Source organism: Hylobates moloch, unplaced genomic scaffold (genome assembly GCF_009828535.3).
Source record: "Hylobates moloch isolate HMO894 unplaced genomic scaffold, HMol_V3 SCAFFOLD_7, whole genome shotgun sequence".
Taxonomy (NCBI): domain Eukaryota; kingdom Metazoa; phylum Chordata; class Mammalia; order Primates; family Hylobatidae; genus Hylobates; species Hylobates moloch.
Window position 1 is genome coordinate 105,741,300 of NW_026652282.1, and position 17,988 is coordinate 105,759,287.

General features: G+C 36.2%; 1 protein-coding gene across 1 annotated transcript in view; it reads right to left on the minus strand.

Moving 5' to 3' along the window:
• Nucleotides 1-17,988, minus strand: part of TENM1 (teneurin transmembrane protein 1) — an 854,513-nt gene that overhangs the window by 365,132 nt on the left and 471,393 nt on the right. Inside the window, exon 6 of the mRNA XM_058441351.1 lies at nt 1,323-1,563. Coding sequence (XP_058297334.1) covers nt 1,323-1,563 — 241 coding nt within the window. The remainder of the gene's footprint in view (nt 1-1,322; nt 1,564-17,988) is intronic.

Genomic DNA, 17,988 nt, shown 5'->3' on the forward strand with positions numbered 1-17,988 from the left:
ACAGCACAATACACAAGAGCAAAATCATGGAATCAACCTAAGTGTCCATCAATGAATAATTGGATAAAGAAAATGTGGTATATATATACCATAGAGTACCACAGAGCCATAAAGAAAAAATCATGTTTTTTGCAGCAACATGGATAGAGCTGTAGGCCATTATTCAAAGTAAGCTAACTCAGTAACAGAAAATCAAATACCACATGTTCTCACTTATAACTGGGAGTTAAACAATGGCTATTCATGGACATAAAAATGGAAATGATAGACCCTTGGGACTCTAAAAAAGGGAGGATGGGCAGGGAGTGAGGGTTAGAAAATTACCTATTGGGTACAATGTTCACCCTTTAGGTGAGGGTACACTAGAAGCCCAAACCTCACCACTGCACAATATATCCATGTAACAAACATGCACATGTATCCCCGAATCTATAAAAATAAAACAAAAATAAAAGCTTCCATTGTAGAACTACATAAGGCACACACACACAAAAAAAAAAACCAAGGGGAAGTCCTTGAATTTCAAAGAAAATAGAATGCTATGTTTTATTAGTGTTTTTCTATGTCAATATAAAGTTGTAATTTTTGATTTAAGAAAGCGACTAGAAATCATGAATAATTTCTTTATTAATTGTATCTCGTGCTAAAATCTATCATGATCAAGGGACCTAGAACTGCAAAGAGTAGAACTTTTATCACGACAAAGCTCTGAGGAGTGAATCTAGAAATCTAAACATGTGAAGAAAAACAGAGGAAAACTTTTTTGCTCAAAAGACCAAAAGCTTCACCCTAAAGGCAGAATTTAGTTTTTAAACTTACACATATACTTCCATTACATGAGGCTGATCCTTTTACTTTTTTTTAATGTTTGAAGGCAACTTATTTTTTCAAAGAATCTTACAATAAATAAAATAGAAATGATCACTCCTCCTCCAGTTGTGTTTGGGTTTTCTTGTAATACTGCAGTTTTTTAAAACAAGGGACAATTGCCTTTCACTTCGAGGCTGCAGTGACAGCTTAGATAATTGCTTTGTTTTATGTTTTTGTGGATATGTGACAGCGGGGTGTTTATGTATCTGTGGCTTCATCTTTTCACGTGTATCTGCTTTGGTCTGTGTCTGTGGCTGGATCTAGATGTGTGTGTCTGTTTGCACATCTGTGCCTGTGAAGGAGTCTTCCTTTTTGCCCATGCATCTGGGCGTGCATCGGTTTGTGCATTTGTGTGTCTCTGCAGATGTGTGTGATGAAATTAGTTTCTGCAATCAGTGGAACCATCCTCTGCCAATACTTAAGTTTAGTGGGATCAATAATAGCTCAAGTACCTGGTCTCCAATGGTATGTTGCTGTTCAAGACCCAGCTGTTATGCAGATGGACTGAATCCTGCGTGCTGGTTGGGGGAGCTGGAGCAGCTGGGCTGGGCTGGCTGCGGGTAGTCATTGATCTCCTCTGAAGAGAGTCCGCTGCAGGGGGTGGCTTCCTGGCACAGGTGCAGGCATGAGGAGGCGGAGGTGGCGGTGGGAGGGGTCTGAAGGTGAACTGGTTGTGTGGGCTGCTCTGCACATCTAAAGAGGAGAGAAGAGAAACATAAAATAGAGACTTACTCTCCCACTTGGCAGTCAGGGAAACCAGCATGACAGACTTACCAGGACTTCAGATAATAAAACCTGTGGGGTGAGGGAGGTTGTTTTAAGTTCAGTCTGTCTGTAAAAATGCCACTTAACTTACAAAAGCATGTGCAGCATGCTTATGAAATGTAAAACATTCACAGTGGCATTTACATGTAAATTCTTTAGGGCTATAGCAGCTAAAAAGTAAATGAGGCTGCCTCACACCATTTGTCATAGTTTCTGCTACTGAACAAATAAATCATCAACAAGACACCAAGTTACAGAACAGAAGTGAGCTGATTTCCATCAGTTGCAAAATTCTCACTTCAGAAAATGCTAGTGAAAGGCACAAATTTGTTTCAAGGAAAATCATTCAGCACTTCAAATAAAAATATAAGGCCACCTTCTGGCTTACCTCAGGAAAGGATGTGAGCTCGCCTATACAGGAGCAAATCCATATTTTAGAAAAACAGCTCACGAGTGTGTCACTTGGCTGTGTGAAACTAATCTCTTTGCCAGCCCCCCAACTTAGAGTGCTACTTGTAAAAGGTAGGCTAAAAGGAGTTTGTTCAAGTTGTTATACATATTTCCATGGTCATGCAAAGCACAGTCTGCACCTTTTTCCCTTTGCCACGCCTTTCTAGGAGCTCTGTCATGTTAGCGGCAGCTTAGGCAGCAGGCAAACAGATTTTTTTTCTGCTTGTTTGCAGAGGGGCAGCCTGGGCAGCCTTGTTTTCCTGGCAGGCACATGTAAAGACTGTGAGTTAGAATTTGGCCCATGAGAAATACCTCAATTAAACCCCTTTAAAAAGAAATCACTATTGTAGCTGATAGCCACCTCTCTTCCACAGGAGAAACATAATAGATGTCAAGTGATTTCTTGTAACACCAGCACGTTCTGGATAAACTTTGTGGACAGCATGGCTTTGTCCCACCTCCCAAATGACTGAGAGTTGAAAAGCAGAAAAATGCCAGAGGCTTTCGATGCCCAGCAAAGGGCTCAGCTGGTTTGTGCTGAGGCCCACTTTGCAGTGGCTGATCACAGAAAAAAAAAAAATCACTTCTTTCAATCTTTTTACTTCAAACTTGAATTTTAAAGACACTGGCATGGTTTTTTATTTTTAAAAATGATATTACTCTCCCAAGAGCATGACAAGTTCTTGGCTGTATTTTCTAGCACAGGTGGCTCTCCCTTTAAATAAACTCACTATATGAAAATCTGAATTGTACAAGAGATAGATAGAGAAGGGAGTGGTGATCATTCATTTTATAAAAAAGATTCCTTTAGATGGTCAGCTATCCTTGTATATTTTAAAAGAACTAAAATGCTTCATGAATTTCCTAAATCACCCCCATTATTCCAGGCCCAGCTCAAATCCCATATCCACTAAAAAAAGTCATCACAAATACTTAACATCTCATTAACTTTTTTTAAACCTCTGGGCTCATACTCATAACTGTAACTAGCAGTGTGCTTTCCATTTTGGGGGCTCAAAGAAGCACAGAACGTTGAAACCCAAAGGACTTTGGAGATGCTTTCATTTTGCAAATGAGAAAACAGGTCCAGGGATACTTGGCAAGTTAGTGGCATGGCCAGGACTAGAACTCACATCTCCTGACTCTCTGGCTAATGCTCCATTCCCTGTATTGCAGATCTCTGTAATATGAGTTCTCTTTTCCTTCATAAGATTTAGAGACAAAGAATTGTCCACATTTTCTTGATTTTTCACTTAGGTTTACTATGTCTGCTTCTCTCTTTGACCACGACTCCTTAAATGTAGAAAGGAAGGCAGTGTGGTGCAATGGTATGCAACACAGTACAGTGGAAAGAGGAGAGGGCTTGGACTGGGATGCATGGCAAATCTGGGTTTAAGTTCTGCCTCTACCCTTTAGAAGCTTTAACCCCTCATTTGTAAAATAACGATAATAATAATAATCACTTTTCCTAACAATTAAATTTAATTCATGTAAAATGTGCTTGAACATGCATTTTATTGACTATCTGTTTATTGAATGTAATAAAAGTATAAAAGTATAAAACTATAAGACTGGAAGAAATCGTAGGGATCACCTAGTTAAGCTTGCCTCTCTCCACTCGCCATTTTACAGATGAGAAACCCAAGACCCAAAGAGGTGAACTGACTTGCTCAAGGTCATTCAACTTGTATACTTTTTCCTGCCCATGCCAGGTGATTTCTTTACTCTTCTTCTGTACGTGCTTTTGTAAATTAAGTGACATTTTAACAGATAGACTGAACTTACAACTCTCCCCCATCCCCACGGGTTATGTTATCTGAAATCCCAGTACTCTGCCCAGCACTCTTTTCATTACGCTATTTCAGAACATAAACATGACTCTCTTCTATGACTTTAACATTTACTGTTTTTGCCATAAATTTGATCCCTGAGTTGGCAATATTAGAGCATCCCCATCATATCCTATGTGTTTTGTCTTTTCTCCCAAAATAGACTGCATATTTCTTAGAATAAGGTTTCCTTCTACTTCTCCTGTATGCTGTATGACATTGAGCAAAGTACTGGGTACAGAGCAAAATCTCCAAAATCTTTTGCTAATAGAAGAAGGTTTGACTGGATCATGGGGCCCAGATAACCACCTTCTGTGTTCCCTTTGGCTCTCATTCTGACGTAGCCACTGGCTATTCAATTGACAGAGAAGTAGGTTTTCCCCTTGAAGATCTTAGTGGAATGCCTCCCAGAGCCATGACAAAGGACAATGATACTCTGAAGATGGTGCTTAAAATGATGCCCCTTCATGATGTGAAAAAAGCACCAGTGACACACTACAGATCTACTGTCTAATGCCATGTGTGGGAGAGCACTTAATGACCCGAGGGAAGGGAGGCAAAAGGTGGGAGTCCAAGGTTAGAAGAAAAAGAGGAGTCAATTTGAGGTCTTGTGCTCAGAACCCCTCTAAACAACATGCATGACATTTACTAGCTTAATCAGTAGGGGTTTCTGTCAGCACAGTTGTGCAAGAGAAAGGGCTTCTCTTCAGTACAGTTGTTCAAAAGAAAAAGAATATCTCATTGACATCTAGATTTATTGCCTGCTAGATTACCTCAAAATCTTTGCAACTCTATTATGAAAAATAATAAAAATTTTACTTCATTGAAAAGTGCAATCATAGTATTATTATAACATTTCTGCTGCAGGTAGAACGGCTTTGTCTAGTCATTTAGATTATCTATGTATAATGCATATCCATATATGGATATTTTGATTTTCATCTATTTTACTGTGTATTTTTATTTCCACATTTCAAATATGTGGAGGTTTCCCTACTAGTTCATATTGTCTTTAAACGCTTTCACAATATTGGATTGTTGCACTGAGTGGAATACATCCAGACCTTAAGCCTTTACGAAATGCAAATTGATCTCATTCATTCTTTTTTTCACCTCAGGAAAAAGATGGGGAATGCACTTGTTCCCTCCCAAATGAAGTAATTTAATCCTTGGGCTCCATGAAATGGGATTTCCCAACATTAAACACTAATGAAAAATACATTAGTGTTCAGTGTCAGGAGCTCTAGAACACCAATTCTAGGGGTTTGAGAGTCACATACACTCACTTCCAAATGTATCTGGCAACCATACACTTCTGTGCCCAAGAGAGAGAGGAAGGGAGAAGTGGGGAGTGGTGATTATGCAAATGTAGATATCCAGACATACTTACAAAGCTTTCCGAAAATAAATTAAGTTTTCAAATGGAAAGGTCTAATTCACATAATATACTTGGATAGTAGCCAGTTTCAGGTTAGAGGTCCTAAAATAACTTGGTAAGATAATTTCTCAGGAGCAAAATTCCTCCAAACTGTAGATCTGAGACCTTTAAAGTGTGGCAGAGCTACTAATAGAAGTATAAGCCTTCAGAAACAACATTGGCTCTGTCTCCAAAAGGTAAGTGCAAGAAGAAACGTGTCACGCGTAGTTTTTTTTTCCTTTTCTTCTCTTTTTGCCAATAAACCTTATTTTGAATAATGTGTTAGAGAAAGTTTTCACAAGAAATTAGAGTATCTCTGTGGCAACTTATCAAAGTGTCTATCAGGGTGTTTCGTCCCTTACATTTCATTAACATATACAGTCAGTTCTGCTACAAGACAAAGCATGCATTTCTGCAATTCACTGCACTATGCAAAATCACACATAACCAAAGGGTTATGGAAAAAATGAAGTTAGGGATGCAACATTCAAAAACATCATCAATGACACATTAAAAAAAAGGAACCTAATAAGAATGACAGCATAGTTTTTCATATATTAATGGTTAAGGGATACACGAATGCCATACCAAATATGACACTTTATCTTATGAAAGTGGGTGTCAGAAGAGTTGCAAATTGTGAGTTATTGTGAAGTGGTGAAAAGGAAAGTTATCTGATTAGGACGGAAACTTTTAAATACCAGATGTGGATGGGACAGGCTCCTATCCACATGTGGTGAGCTGAAATAGCTGATGGATATTTCAGGTATATACATGTGCCCATTTCGTGTATTCTTATGCAGTTCATTCTGCTGTATGCAGTTTTCTGCATTCATCTAGTGCTTTTAACAGATGGAATTGCGCATATGCAAACGCAAAATTTGTCTTAAGTTCAGACTGTTCTCAAACATCCCAATAGCAAAGGAAAAAATTAACCTTCATAAAGCAAGCACTGTAGCAGCACCGGCTGTATATGCAAAATAATTTTCGGTAGGTGTTAAAAATAAATATTGTCAGTATTACAGTAATGCCAAATAGACAATTTTTCTTGAAAAATTTGACAAAAGTAGATACATGGCTAGCTTTTCTGAAATCCATGTACTAAATTGATCATTCTTTTCTTTAGTGACACTGTGACAATATCTTCCCTAAATATGTTTTTTTCCAAGGTTACTATGCAGTGTACATTGCCAAAAGGGGCACATATATTCTTATAGCTCTAGAAAAAGGTCACAGAGAGTCAGAAATCATGTCTGTACTTCCTGGTCTTAGTATGCGTTTCATTATCTCCTTGGTGAAGGGGAAGGGTAGCTCCACAATTCTTTATCTACAACTATGGAATGAAAGAATCTCCGAAAAATGAGTTTGTTTTCCCCTAACTCACTGAGGGGCAAAACCTGACTTGAAATGCTTTGAGGATATTTATGGTCTTTACTTATTTATCTAATTTCATAAATTTTGGTGGCAAAGCCTGACCTGAAGTGATATAAGGATATTTATAGTCTTCATTTATTTATCTCATTTTGTGAATTTTCATACATTTAGCTATGAAAGTATTAATGCATTTTATTAAGGGGTGCTGGCCCATACCTCACTCTGGGTGAGGGTATATATAGTATATAGTAAATGTACAGCAGCACCTTTGTAAAATTTGAAAAATTCTAAATTCTGAAAAAAGTGGACTCCAAAGGTTTTGGATAAGGGATTATGGGCCTGTATTAGTATTTAACCACCTTCCTGAGCTCTTATGAGGCAATATTAATTAATGCCTCTGAAGACCATATAATCTACATGTGCAAAGAACATCAGGGCACCAAGAGTTATTGCCATACTACTTATGTCAAATCTCTCAAGGCCAATTAGAAGTCTTTGGTTCCTGAGGTTGCTTTTCTGAGCTGCTCTCCCCTTCTAGGCAGGAGTAGGGGGTAAAAGGAAACAGGCTTAAAAGAAAGAGAAGATATTTTCTTATTAATATTAACTATTACTACTAACTCAAAATGTATGTTACTACTTAATGGTATTTTACCTGTCACAAAGAGCTTTTGTAACTTGTGAGCAGATAGTTTCAAGATTTGCACGTTATGACTAATATCCATTAACTTCATAGTGCTCAGTGATCATCAAATTAGACTTAAGTGTATCTGGCTGTTCTGTTCTCAACCTCGTAATTATCATTAGAGGCTCAAAGAATAAAAAGGTAAGAAAACTGGTTTTCAGAAGAAAATAAACAATACAGTTTATCACTTTTCTGGCTCAAATAATACTGCTTTAATATTACTATACCAACATCCTTTATTAAAAGCAGATTTATCAGTTAACCAAACCATTGGATTGAGAATGGAAATAAAGCCCATTTGATAGGTAATGCTTAATAAATACTTATGTACAAATGGGCATGTGCATGAGTGAGGCACAGACAACAACAGAAAGAGTCAGAAGGAGAGAGAAATAGAGTGGAGATATCACAACTAAAGCAGATGACTGAAGGAGAACAGTCACAGAGGCTCTTGGGGGAAAGCTAACAATAAATTACAATGTTTTCTAGTTTCCATGGGCTCAACCTCGTTCTGGATTACTGCATTCTGCATGGCTTCCACAGCCCTGGATACTATTTACTGTTTTTCAGATTGTCAAGTACATCCCTTTGAGAACTCTGAATGGCCCTCTCACTAAGCCAACAGGTTAAGATATAGAATGCTGTGTTAATTTCTGTCAGTTAGGTTGATCTTTGTTACAATCACTGGAAATAAAGGTCAACAATAAAGCACCTACGATCCTTTGACATGTTTGTGCTGAAATTCATATTTATATTTTAGTCTCTCTATAAGCTGATACTCATCTTTAGAGGGAGTGCTGGTCTACGTCCAGAAAGTCCAAATTTTCTACTTTCTAGTTTAATTAATCTCTTTTCCTGTTCTCCAATTTGCTGTGCAAGCATACAAATTAGTCAAAGATCCACAAAGCAGCCATCCTCCAGCCCACTTCTTCCTGTCTCTGTTATAGAGGGAATCCAACTGTGCTGTACACTGTATTGGCTTTACATAGTACAATCAGCCAACCTCAGGCATAATACTCAATATTCCTGCCAATAAGTGGCTGGTTTGTTAACTCAGTCAACTCTCGGACACAGGTTAAGTCAAACAATCCAGGACTTTACAATCAAGAAAAAAAGAGAGGGCTGTGGTAAATGCCATTTTGTTTAAATTATTGTAGTAACTGCTCAAACTACCTAATTTTCTTGGTTGTGAAAATACAAGATGGATACATCTCTGCTAATATTTGCAGAGTAGTTTGGTAATGTTTAAAAAAAAAAAAGAAAAATGAAGCCAATATATTTGTTATCTTAGAAAACTGTCATTTTTCTAAGTAGAGTGGTAAAGAGCTCTACTTTATGGTACAATTTGGAATTTTAAATATCAATATTTAAACATTAGTATACGGTATTAGTTAGCAATGAAAATTAGTGGTTGGCCAAAGCCTTTTCACTATAGCCTTGAAAGAAACTGTTATCTGTTATGTACCATGAAACATGAAATAGATAATTGCCCTGTTTTATCTTATGTTGACAATGATATTGTGGTTTCTGTTATTAGCCAGTGAAGTATATCAAAAAGAAAATATAAAAAAGTAATGATCCTTTAAAATTTCATATTTAGTTTATACTCAAACTAAAGTTTTATGTAGGTATTTCAATATTTTCAATCTTCAAGTTCATTATTTATTTGCAGGTAGGTAATGGAGGGTTATGAATTAATTGACAGTGCATCATTTAATGAATTAGCTAATAAGAGGTATCCTGAACACTTATAAAGTTTTCATTTTCAGGGCTTTATTTTTATTACAGTGTTATAAATGGTCACCCTGTACTTGTTCAAAAGGCAAAGAATGCAGATCGTTCCAATGTTGTTTATAAAGATAGAACGCAATGTTTGAAGCACAAATCAGGAAAACATTACAACCGTGTCTGAAGTTTCAAGAAAAATATTTTTCAAGCTATCATATGTTAAATAGTGAGGGCACGCTATATTAAGAATAAACAAAAAAAGCAAAAGGCAAAAATTCTAGAGTATAAAAAAGCATAGAGGCTAGGGAAGCCTCGGAAAGGTTTCACCCTTGTCCAAATTTTTCAAATAAAGGCTGAAGAAAATGTTCTCGTAACCATCGTTGTCTGGTTATTTGGCAAGAAAGATCCCCTGTGCTCCACAGTTCCTCTCCACCAGCACAACTTTAAGAACAAAGGGCACTCATGGACACCTAATGGAGTGATGGAGAGGAACCCTGGCATCTGTAATTGGGAGCTAAACAAGTACATAGCCCTCATCTGGGACAATGGGAAGAGATGGCACTATTATAGCAGTATTCACAAGACCCAGGGGATTCTCAAATTTCACTCACGTTTTGGCCCTTTGCTGCAGTTCAGCAATGCTCAGCTATAGGATCAAAACATGCCAATGTTTTGCGGTCACCTGTTGCTACAATAGAGGACTGAAATTCACAAATGATTTATTTTTAAAAAGTATAGATGAGTGGATTCAGGGTGATGCCTCTAATAGTGCCACTCTCGCTGAGTTGCATTTGGATGTGCTTTCTTGGATGGGAGAGAAAGGGGTTGGGGTTACAGCTAGTGATAGGAATTGGGTACAACTCCGATCTTATAAGCAATTGTAATAGGTGATTTTCGTATCCATATGCTTCTAAAGTGATTCTACTCATACCATGGGAGGGACGAAGATTTGCTTATCTTTCCCCTCTGAACAACAGCAACAAAAAGGAAATAGGAAGGATTAAAAAAAGAAGTCCTGGTATTCTCATATGAGTAACATGTACATGTTATTCAAATATGTTGGGGCCAAAACATTTTTTTTTTTCAGAATTATGATCTTAATGATTGCTGGTAGAACAGTACTGGCTGCCACCAATCTTTCTGTCTGACATCTAATGGGCTACTGAGGGAGCCTCCTAAGAGGTATGAGCAGGAAAATAACAATTCTGTAGGAAGGAGAGAGAAAGTTTTATTTCCCCTCTTGCATTCAAGCTATGCATATACTTGTCTTGTATCAGGATCTGAGTCTGAATCATCTTTATATCTCCCACATACAACCCATAATTTTATTCAATACAAGTTTATTATTTTGCTCATTTACAAATTTAATTAATTTGAGTGAATTCAAAAATTTAAAGTTTGAATTCAATCAAGTTTTATTTTATAAAAAAGTTATAGCAACCATGGTGGGTGAGAGTGTTTTATGATGCCAAAGAACTTATTTGATTGAATTATTCACATTCCTAACAGCTGTTTTGGCATTGGGTGGGCACAGCCTGTATCTGAAAAGTTTTCTGCTTGAAATGTTCACTGACTGATTCATTATCACAAATTCTCATCTTCTTGTTTTTCAACATGGCATTTTAGCGAAATGTTAAATAGAGCTATTTTTGGGAGATATGCCAAAATTACAACCTATTACTAAGCCTATCTTATAAACTTTGCTTATGCTAAGCTATGCATATTTAAGTCATTTTATTTTTCCTTCAAAATCTGATTCATTCTCTCAATTACATTACTGCTTATCTCCCTGGATTCACTCCAATTTAACTAGGTCTTTATGGTTCCCCAAACAAAATGCAACATTCTGGATGAACATCACCCAGAATACAAAAAAGTTATCTGATAAATTCTTTTGTAATGATGTCTTTTCACATGTAGCCTCAAACTATGTATAGATTGCACTTGAGACTTCATTAACTAGTATATGGCTAATGAAGTTGTGAGAAGGCAGCTCAATTAGGAAATATACTGATCTATTGATATAGATGTGTCTGCTAGTAGATCAAGTGAAATGTCTATCAAAATAAGCAAATCAGGCCGGGTGCAGTGGCTCAGGCCTGTAATCCCAGCACTTTAAGAGGCTGAGGCAGGTGGATCACCTGAGGTCAGGAGTTCGAGACCAGCCTGCCAACATGGTGAAACCAAACTACTAAATTATGAAATTTAGTAATTTTGTACAAAAAAATACAAAATTAACTGGGCATAGTGGCACGTTCCTGTAGTCCTAGCTACTCGGGAGACTGAGGCAGGAGAATCGCTTGAACCTAGGAGGCAGAGGTTGCAGACAGCCGAGATCACACCACTGCACTCCAGCCTGGGTGACACAGCAAGACTCTATTTCAATAAATAAATAAATAAAATAAAAAAATAATAAAAAAGCAAATTAGTGGAATCCGCTAATATGATATTAGAATGAATTGAACAACAGTGAATGCAGGTACTCCCCTCCAGTGAAATGAACACAATGTATAGATGCCTTAGGAAAATGAAAAAAATTAGCTCATCTCAAGGGGAAGAGAGTCAGCTTGCATAAACAGAAGAAGAAAATGAGAACACATGTTAATGAAGCTATGAATATATGAGACTGCAGTAGTAAATATAGTTGGAAATCTTAGAAATTAAGAAACGATTTCATAGGTAGTGACTGATAAATATGTCCTTTAAGCAAGTATTGGGTTAGTGCAAAACTAATTGCGGTTTTGGCATGGAAAGTGATGGCAAAAACCTCAATTACTTTTGCACCAACCTATCTCTTAAGCAATTTAGTTCTTCATTAAGCTCATTCAAGTAAGTTTTTCAAAAGGTACTCATGTACCTTGTGAAAATACATATGTATGATAGGTCTGTATGATAGGTGAGATGCTGAGAGGGACAGTGGATTAAACATACATTACTTATGTGAAACAGTTTCTCAAAGAGACTTCTTGTAGTGCCTGAAGTCAGTGAATGAGTGCACAGACGCTCCTTTCTGTGTATTAACACTGGAGGTCTGGACCAGACCAGACCACAGAGTGTGATCTGGGTTCCTGGATGGGAATGATGACAACCTGGATTTGATTCAAGTTTGCTTTTACTTTTTTTTCTTGACTCCCAAATAGCAAATAAGTACCACAAAGGATAGAAATAAAATTAAAATGCAAGCATGTATACGTGGTTCCCTTTTGCTTCCCCTGTACTTCATGGAGACAAGCCCTCATTTTCTGGTTTTGGTAGCCCACACAGAGTGAGCTGTCTCTCCCTCAGGGTAAAGGAACATAGTACTGTGGAATTGCTCTGTTTTATGCTCCTGGTCTCATCAGCATTTGGAAACTGCTTATGTAAAGCATAATTCTGTTCCTCAGGAAGCCATGTCACTTAGGCTTACTGACCAGCTCCCTGATCTTCAAATTCTTGCCCTGGCAGCACTAGGGCAATTTCCTCTTTTCTGTACTTACAGTACAGGGCTTAGATGTTTCCCATTCTGGGTAGTTTTGAACATTGTTTATCATAGGGCTTTCTAGTGATAAACATACAAAGTGGGTTGCATGTCAAGGTACACAGATATATATATCTATATATTTAAATTTTATTGTTATGTGTACAGAATAAAAGGTCAAGTGCTGTCTACTACTGAACTATACTTTTCTTTAAAGTAGGGCTCATCCTACTTATAACTTACAAAATAAATGATGAGGAAGCCAAAGAAAAGGAGAAATTAACCTAAACATTTAGGGAACACCTTATATTTAGCAGTAGAAGACAAAGAGGAGAGTGTCTTAGTTTCATTTGTTTGTTTTCAATAAGGTGAATCAAGTGTAGAGTACTTTCTCTGCTACTAATTTACTTACTTAGAGATATCATCTGTATATAACTTGTTTAAATTAGTAAGTACATCATAACACTTTCGAATGACACAACGGTTAAGTTACAGATATTAGAATCAGACCTATGTCGGTTTAAATCACAGCTCTGTCATTTACCATCAGTTTGCCATAAACCTTTTCAAGGCTTTGTTTCTTCATCTGTAAAATAAGCATAGCAATAAGCATCTCAATGTTTTTTGTGAGAATTAAATGAGGTAATGTGTACAAAACACTTAGCAGAGTGCTTGGCACATAGTAAGCAATAAATAATATTATTAAATGAATGATCAATTATTGAGCCCAATGAAATCTATAAAATCAGGTGCCATCTAGTAAGTAGCCTAAGAGGATAATCTACTTGACTCCAAGACACTTGATTACTTAAAACTTCTGCATTATAGTTGAATTTTTTTCACAATTTTCAGTTTTCTTATTTTCTTCTAAAAGTTCTAAGAAGCTATTATTGAAGTCATGAGTCAATATAAGAACAGCTGACACCTATCTTTTCCTCTTCCTCCAAGCCACACCAAACACTCTCTATGATTAGCTTCTTTATTATGCTGCAAGTTTCTTTCACTTCAGATAATAGTCTCTATTTCATGATTTTTAGTTAAGTACTCTGTGTTCACTTGCATTTTCCTCTATACTAAAATGATTTGGGGGTATACATGCATTTCTAAAGTATCCATTGCAATAACACCTTGGGACTCAGACATTAGAGCAAAGGATATGAAGAAGAGCCATTTCCATGAATACAACATTAGTGCTTTGTATTTATGAAGCACCTTTCATCTGCATCTTTCAAAGACTTTCACAAATATTATCTGATGCTTTATTCACTGGGCCAAGCTGCAAGCAAAACTGTCTTTCGAATAATTCCCTCACAGTATGTCAAACCCCATGAGGGAAGGAGTTGTGGATAACTGTTTGAAGCGTAGGAATGCTCAGAAACATTTTTAAATAGTATATACAAAAATACCACCTAACAAATGATGACTACTATTTAGAAATGTGGTGCTCTGTAGGTATACCGTTCACAGCAAATAAACAGGAACTTTATCATATTGGCATTAAGACCAACATCCACATTATAAACGAAAGCTATCTGATCAATTTTGTAACTGTGTATCAACCTAATTTGGGACATACGACTTGCCTCATAGTATATCCAAATATATTTATTAAAGCATTGCATATCAATTATAGTATATGTAAAGAGCATGGGTACCAGACCAGGATTGTATGTCAAATACTTAGCATAGTGCCTGGTACATGTGATACATTCAGTTAATGTTAGTTACTAATATAATTATTATTGTAATTATTTCCAGTATGAATTTAGATTACGAAACCAATTTTCTTTCAAAGAATTCAGTAATAACTTACATATATTCACATTTGTTGCTGTTGCTGCTACTGCTACAACTATTACTTCTTTTCCTTATGCCTGTTAGGATATATACCTGCAAAGTAGGAAGCAAAGAAAAACATGTCCCCTTCCTCTGTTGGGACAGTAGCCCAGGATGGGGAGAGGTAAGGCTACACAGATGTTAAGGCCTCTTCCCACCTTCCAGCTGAAACCATTTACACAGGGTCTTGTTGTCATGAAGACTACGGCTGTGGGTACGCCATTAAAACATGTGGCTAATCATTTCTGGGGGGAAGACAGAATCAAATTAGAGACTTTTTATAACCCAAATGAAATAAGTGACCTACAAAGTTTTAGTAAATTGTATTGGTACCATGACAAAAATAACATTAATTTAGACACACTCACTGTGGAGATATCACAAGTTTCATTTACTCCTTTTTAGTGTTTTTATTTTTGGCCCTCTAGTCTCTCTTATTTTACCTTCTTGTTCACATAACTGGTATGCTGTGAAAATGGACTATTTGAAAAAAAAGTCATTATTGTTAAGAATGTGTAATTTTTAAAGTTTTCTGAGGCTATAAATAACTTCCACTGCCTTGAAGAAAACACCGTGTTTCAACTTTCGTATGCTGTGTCCATTTTAGAGATAGAGAATATGAGTCTGAGAGATGTGGAGAATCTAGTGCAAGGCCTTGGGTACCATAGTATTGCACTGACTCCATTTGTTGCCACTCAGCCATCTCTCCTGGCCTTCAAAACAAACCACACCAACTGTGCTTATACCACTCTAGTCATTCCTCTTTATTGCAACCAATTAATATAAAATGCTGAGTCTGAACAGCTATGTAATAACATAATGAAATCTATGTAGTGGGTTATTTTATTTGTAGGTCCAATTCAATATGCTCAAGCACACATCATTAAATGTTTCCTTTTGAGTAGCAAATATCTTCATTTCAGTAGCACCTACGTAATTTATGTAATCTATAGTAACAGTTTTTAGCTTATTTGGTGTGTCATTTTATCCCAAGTTGATGCTGAAAATATCAGAAGAGACTGCCTGATGGGCTTGCTTTAAAAAGACAACTGAGCAATTTATGTATGCTGTTTTTCTTCCTGCACATTAAAGTTTAACCACATTTGCTAATGAAATGTTATGTACCTAAAATAAATTCTTATTTAATACAATAACTGGCATTCATGATGACCATCTCTCTACTACGGGAAGTACCAAATTGGCTTCAAATAAATGCTATTACAATAAAAAGAATTATCTTAAACTATGAGTCACATGTAGGTATTTTCCTTCTCTACATACATGTTAGATTACAACAATAGATAATTATGAGGATAGTTTAGGGTTATGGTAATTCAACTAGCAACTCCAGAAATAGTATCACTACATATGTCACTCAGTATAATAGTTCTAATGGTTGGCTATATTAAATAAATACATAGTGTAGCACTTCACCGGTATGCCAAAATCTAAAGTCTTAAAATTCGAGGGATACTAGAGAGCTGGCTTGTTAAAAAATGTGAATTGAATGTTATTTTATATTTTATGGATTTGGGGAACTTCTTACACATATTGTATTCTTCATAATACAACATACTAATACACTCAATTTGTGTAACATCTCCATTTGAAAGAACTGAAAATGTAAGACAAACAAACAAAAGCATTCGAATTCCCTAAACATTTTAACAGAAGTTTGTTTATACAGGAGTATAATGAGTAGAAGTATCCGAACAACAGAATTTTTTAAAAAATGACTTTAAAAATGATTGTTCATTTTGTGCAGCAAAGGAAACAATCAAAAGAGTGAAAAGACAACCTATGAAATGGGAGAAAATATTTGCAAACCATACAGCTGATAAGAGATTAACATCCAGAATAGAAAAGGAACTCATACAATAGCAGAAAAAACAAAACAAAACAAACAAACAAAAAAACTAAACAACTTGATTAAGAAATGGGCAAAGGACCTGAATAGATATCTTTCTAAAGAAGACATGCAAATGGACAGAAGGTATATGAAAAGATGCTCAATGTCACTAATCATCAGGGTAATGCAAATCAAAACCACCAAGAGATATTATCTTATACCCATTAGGATGGCCACTATAAAGAAAAATAGAAAATAAAGTGTTGGTGAGGATGTGGAGAAAATGGAACCTTTGTGCACTGTTGGTGGGAATGTAAAAAGGTGCAGCTTCTATGGAAAAAAGTACGAAGGTTTCTCAAAAAATTAAAAATAGAATTACCATATGATCCAGCAACCCTATTAAAGGGAATATATCTAAAAGAGTGGAAAACAGGATCTTAAAGAGGTATTTGCATTCTCACATCCACTGCAGTATTACTCACGACAGCCAAGAGGTGGAAGAAATCTAAACGTCCATCAAGGGAGGAACGGATAAAGAAGGTGTGGCATATACATATGATTGAATATTATTCAGCCTTAAAAAAGGAGATCCTGTCATTTGCACAAAATGATGAACCCGGAAGACATTATGCTAAGTGGATAAGTCAGACACAGAAGAACAAATACTACATAATACCACTTATATGAGGAATCTAAATCTAAAATAGTCAAACTCTTAGAAAGCGAATAGTGATTTCCAGGAGTTGAGAGGAGGGAAGAGGGAAGTTGTTTAATGGGTATAAATTTTTGATTTTGCAAGATGAAAAGGTTCCAGATATTTGCTATACAAAAATGTACACATAGTTAACACTACTGTACCATACCCTTAAAATTGGAGATGGTATATTAAAATTAAGATGGTATATTTTATGTGTTTTTATCAAAATAAAAAGTCATGCCATTTCTTCATTGAGTGGAATATTTATCTATAAATAATAGAATAAATAATTCAATATTTTATTTTACTTAAATCACATGGCGATAGTGTGATTCTGTGGGTCAGCAATATCACAGTGGACAAATGAAAGCGTTATGAATGGGGCAGACAAGTTATAATGGATAATTACATGGTCATCAACACAGATTTTGCTGGTAACCCAAGAATTGTAGCGTTCTTAATAACGTATGTTTTAATAGATAAAAATAGTTTTTTAAAAAATTATTTCCATAAGCTTTTGGGGAACGGGTGGTATTTGGTTACATAAGTTCTTTAGTGTTGATTTGTGAGATTTTGGTGCACCCATCACTCAAGTAGTATACACTGAACCCAATTTGTAGTCTTTTATCCCTCACCCCCTCCTGCCCTTTTTCCTGAGTCCCCAAAGTCCACTGTATCATTCTTATGCCTTTGCATCCTCATAGACTAGCTCCCAGTTATGAGTGAATGTACGATGTTTGGTTTTCCATTCCTGAGATACTTCACTTAGAATAATAGTCTCCAGTTCCATTTTAATGCATTGAATTGTGTACATATATATCATACAGCCTATTCCTTAATGTAAATAATCAGTTGTATTTGGAAAATTTGGGCTGTGTCAAGTAATGATAAAAGTAAAAGATATGTGCTTGCTAGCCAACAAAACCTGGAGATATACATCCATATTTCTAAATAAATAAAATAATAAATAGTCGATTATCTTGGTTCAGGTTGCCATAACAATACACCATTGACTGGGTGGCTAAAACAATAGA